The sequence below is a fragment of the Phacochoerus africanus genome, chromosome 3, assembly GCF_016906955.1.
Source record: "Phacochoerus africanus isolate WHEZ1 chromosome 3, ROS_Pafr_v1, whole genome shotgun sequence".
Lineage (NCBI taxonomy): Eukaryota > Metazoa > Chordata > Mammalia > Artiodactyla > Suidae > Phacochoerus > Phacochoerus africanus.
Genome location: NC_062546.1, coordinates 103,155,068 through 103,159,515, shown reverse-complemented (window position 1 = coordinate 103,159,515; position 4,448 = coordinate 103,155,068). Strand labels below are relative to the sequence as shown.

The 4,448-nt window shown below is 37.2% G+C and overlaps 1 protein-coding gene across 1 annotated transcript; it reads left to right on the top strand.

Annotated features, from left to right (window-relative positions):
• Positions 1 to 257: 257 nt before the first annotated feature.
• On the top strand, positions 258 to 3,997 carry LOC125123078 (beta-defensin 107A-like). The gene is made up of 2 exons (XM_047772270.1): positions 258 to 321; positions 3,858 to 3,997. Exons 1-2 carry the CDS (start codon positions 264 to 266, stop codon positions 3,995 to 3,997), a joined length of 198 nt encoding a protein of 65 aa, XP_047628226.1. The 5' UTR covers positions 258 to 263.
• Positions 3,998 to 4,448: the final 451 nt, after the last annotated feature.

Sequence of the window (4,448 nt, the reverse complement as noted above, 5' to 3'; positions counted from 1 at the left end):
AAAAACAGATGTCTAGACAGAAATGTAGAATAGAGTATTCCAGGCAGGAAGACAGTTATTTGCCTTTCTCTCTCATAACGTTTATTTAGGTAAAACCTGATCCGTCAGCCCACACATTATTCAGTGGAGCATGGAAAATAGTTCATTCTTTATGAACATTACAAACCAAAATTGACTTCTCACTTTTTCGGAGCTGTAGAACTTGTTTCAATCAATTTCCCTTGATAAAAGTGCTAGCTTCCTGCCACTGCATCTCTGGAGCCATGAAAATCTTTTTCCTAATGTTTGCTGCCATCATTCTTCTTGCTCACATTTTCTCAGGTAAGAGGGAAATCCTTTTGAATGTAAGGATGGCAGTCTGTTCAGGATCTGTCTTTTAATAAGAAAGCTCAGTTTAAAAAAAAAAAAAACACATTAGGAGTTCCCGTCGTGGCTCAGTGGTTAACGAATCCAGCTAGGAACCATGAAGTTGCGGGTTCGATCCCTGGCCTTGTTCAGTGGGTTAAGGATCTGGCATTGCCGTGAGCTGTGATGTAGGTCACAGACGCGGCTCAGATCCCACGTTGCTGTGACTCTGGTGTAGGCCGGTGGCTACAGCCCCAATTCGACCCCTAGCCTGGGAACCTCCACATGCTGTGAGTGCGGCGCTAGAAATGGCAAAAAGACAAAAAATAAAAATAAATACATTACTCAGTCCTATGTCCTAAAAACGTTCCAGAACAAACTAGTTAAGGAAATCTCTTCTTAAGCTAAGATACAAATCAATGAGACCACACTGATCCAGACCATCTCTAACCTGAAGCATATCTTTTAATTTCCCTAAAAGCTCTACAAAGGGGTTCAAACTTCTCTTTACATTTAGATCTCTTCTCTCATTCTGTAAACTTTGACCCAGCTGCAATGTAATGACAAAACAATTGTTTTAAAATAAAGAAAATGTCAGAGGCAGACTCCAAACACCTTGTTGCTTAGAGAAATATAGCCTTTGTAGCCCAAATGAAACTAAACTTATGATAATAGGTTCTTACAAAGTCTAAGAAGTCGAAGTTTCATGTCTCACTAGTTGGTACAAATCTTCTAACTTTATATTATCTTGGATTTTCTTCCTGGCTCTTACATACTGATGGAAAACTTTATCATTTAAAACATTAATATCTTGATTAGTTTGCTTTTAAGTCCTTGAGTCCTTTGAAATGGGTTTTCTTTGCTTAATACAGTGAAGACTCCATCCCTAATAAATGTTTATGTCCATTCCCTCCTCAACTATCCTTCATTTCTTCCACTATGAAGCCTTTCCTGATGGGGTTCTCCATGAATCACAAAGTATCCTGTCTATTTCTTTTTCATTGTTTCTGAATTTCTAGACTTACTTATTGCACCATCTTGCCTCAGTAGGCTAGCTATCCAATAGCCACTGAATGTGTGTTTACCACCTATGAGAAATTGTTTGGGAACTATAATAAGAGGAGGTAAAGTAGAGGTCAACATTAGAGCATGGTCTTTGCTCTTAATTTGCTTAGAGTTTGTTAGTCTATTGTTTCTGATTTGGTCAAAAATAGATTGCCCATAATAATAAACAGTCATTCAATAAATTTAAAATGTATAAAGTGAATGGATGAAAGAAGAAGATGTGCAAATAACTATGATACAAAACAATTCACATAAGTGCCATAAAGATGAAAAAATAAAAGAGGAGCCATAAAAGTAGAAGCTTGGTTGTAACTGGGGAAAACAGGAAAGGCTTCCTGGGAAGTGGTTTTCTACACTGCACTTTTGAAAAGAGGCAGGACTAGAAATAAAGAATAGAGCTGAAAAATATTACCCTCATGTTTCAAAGCACCTCTTACAAAGTCAGTTACTTAACTTCTGCCCTCAGTCTCTTTCCCGAGGAGGTTGTGGGTGGGGGTTAGAAAATAGATCCAGTCTAAGAAAACAAATTTTAAGCTGTCCTCTCCACCCTCTTTCATCAGGACTCCAAATGATTCAAATCAATTGCAGAAGTAGATGCTTAAGAGCTCCTTGTAGGCAAAACTCACCTCAGATACATTTGACTTCAATAAGAAGCACAGTTTGGGTACCAAATTAGGACTACGACAACAATCATACAGAACCTCAACATAGGAAGTGAATTTAATGATTAATAAAAGACATGATGAACACTGACTATTATGCCAAAAATATTTGAGGCTGATCTCAATTCCAGGCCTCATAAGATGTATAAACTCTGTTTTATTTCCTATAAATGGAAATAATAATAGGGTTTCTTTAGAGATTAAGACACTTCTTAAATTAATTAGAGGCTAACTTGCTCTAATTTTAAAAACACTTAAGCCTAGAGTAACTGCAAAAAAAAGAGAGTTTATTTCTTTCTCATGTAAAAGTTAAAATAGGTTGAGTAGGTTGGGTAGAAGGCTATTCTCCATCAGGTAAGTCATGCTGGGACTAGGGAGGAAGGTAAGCCTTGCCATCCTAAACAAGTGACCAAGTCATTAATTCTAAGAACCTCTAAGAGGAAGGGATAAAAAACAAGTAAAACCATGATTTAAAAGATTACACAGAAAGAAAAAAAAAGATTACACAGAAACACCTCATATCACTCCATTCCTATTTTACTGGTCCAAATTCATTCATGTGGCCCCACAAAAACAAAAAGCCAGGAAATGCCATCTTTAGCTAAGGACCCACATGTCCAGATAAAACTCAGAGGTTCTATTACTAAAAGACTGAAGGGAAAAATGACTACTTAAACAGTTTAACTATCTCTCTTTATACTGGTAGCTTAAACAGTGCCAGGCTCTTGATGGAGTTAACTATTGTTATTGTTTCATTCTCATTGTTATTATTATATTATTATTGTTATCATTGTTATTGTTATTCTCTATCCCAATTCAGTATATGAACCCCTTATATATAAACATGTCAACTGACTGCCCCAATGCCTGATAAATTTCAGTGATCCATAACTCACAATATCTCAAGTTCAACTTTGAACTATTTAAAATGTTTCCCTTTACATTGAGCAGAAATCTAAGTTGTTCTTACAATTTTTTTCCATTGGTTAGTGCTACCTTGGGCATGAACAAGACTTCAACATGGTAATGTCTGAGATATATGACAGGTAATATGCATGTCTTCTCCCCCCAGAGTTGTTCTTTCCAAGAATAAGCATTAAGTCTTTTGAAAATAACTGCCAGTTCTTTCAATCATTTCTGCAGAGAATACATATCACTATTTTTTCCTAATCATTCCTCTCTCAAAATATTTTACTCCCTTCAGCTTAGTGTCTTTGTTCTGAATGAACTTACATTGTTTTTGCCACCGTAACGTTGCTGGCCAGAGCTAAAGGCATTATTCCATTGATGTTGTTTACAGAGCGGGCTAGTACCATGTTTCTTTTAATCTTTATACCAAAACTGTGAAACTCCACAACCATATGCCAATGTCACTGGCCTGCCTATAATGTAGATAGCACAATCTTTACCTTTTGTTATTTATCAGAGACTACTATTCTGGAAACATGAAAAATTTTTATTCATTGGAAAAGACTATTTATTGAAATTAGAAAGCATATGGCCTCCTGCCAGGAAGAAACATTCTATTTCTATATATCTGACAAAGATTATAGCAGAGGGAACCCCTTTTTGTTTTTTTCTAATTAAATATACATATACTGACCAGGGATCTGAGCTCAGACACAGCTATTTAGGTCACATCTGCTTTTTCTGATATCCAGATTCACACTCTGAGTCTCCATGAAATTTGGAAACGGGGAATTCTAAATTGGCCTGGGTGGCGAAATTTTGCCTTCCAGTAGTTAAGTACTGGATAACTGAAAACTAATTGCTTTCTTCACTTAGCCAGAGGAGGACTTCGAAGACAAATACTCTGTCACAGAATGGCTAGTCGCTGTGAAGTCAAATGCCTTTCCTTTGAAGATAAACTTGGGGGCTGCAGAGCTGAACTAACACCATTTTGCTGCAAAAAAAAGAAGGAATAATTAAAAGCTAAGCAGCAGCTACACAAATGAAAGAGATGAAGATACTCTGGCTGTGATCTCAGTGCAGCAAACCTCTCTGGAACTTTTCTCCTTAACTTCCAAATTCTGTATTCTCCCAAGTTGTCAGTCCAGTTTCTGATGCTGTAGGAAATACCCTTTCTAAGCTAGGAGCTTTGTGGGTAGGAGCTGGGGGCTCTATGTCTTGTTTGCTGTGCATCCCCCGTTCCTGGTAGTGGGGCTATTAATTACTTCATTGATGGATAAAGTGAGTAAATTAATAAATAAAACAAGTAGAATATAAAGGCTGGAGTGCAAGTCTGATGAACCGAGTTCTAAAGTTATAGTCCTGGCTTCAAAGAGATGTGTGACGTGGGGCCGTCTCTACCGAGATTCTGAGGAGACTCAACTATGTATTAAGTGGACCCCCTGCTGGACAATAGCTATACCTCCT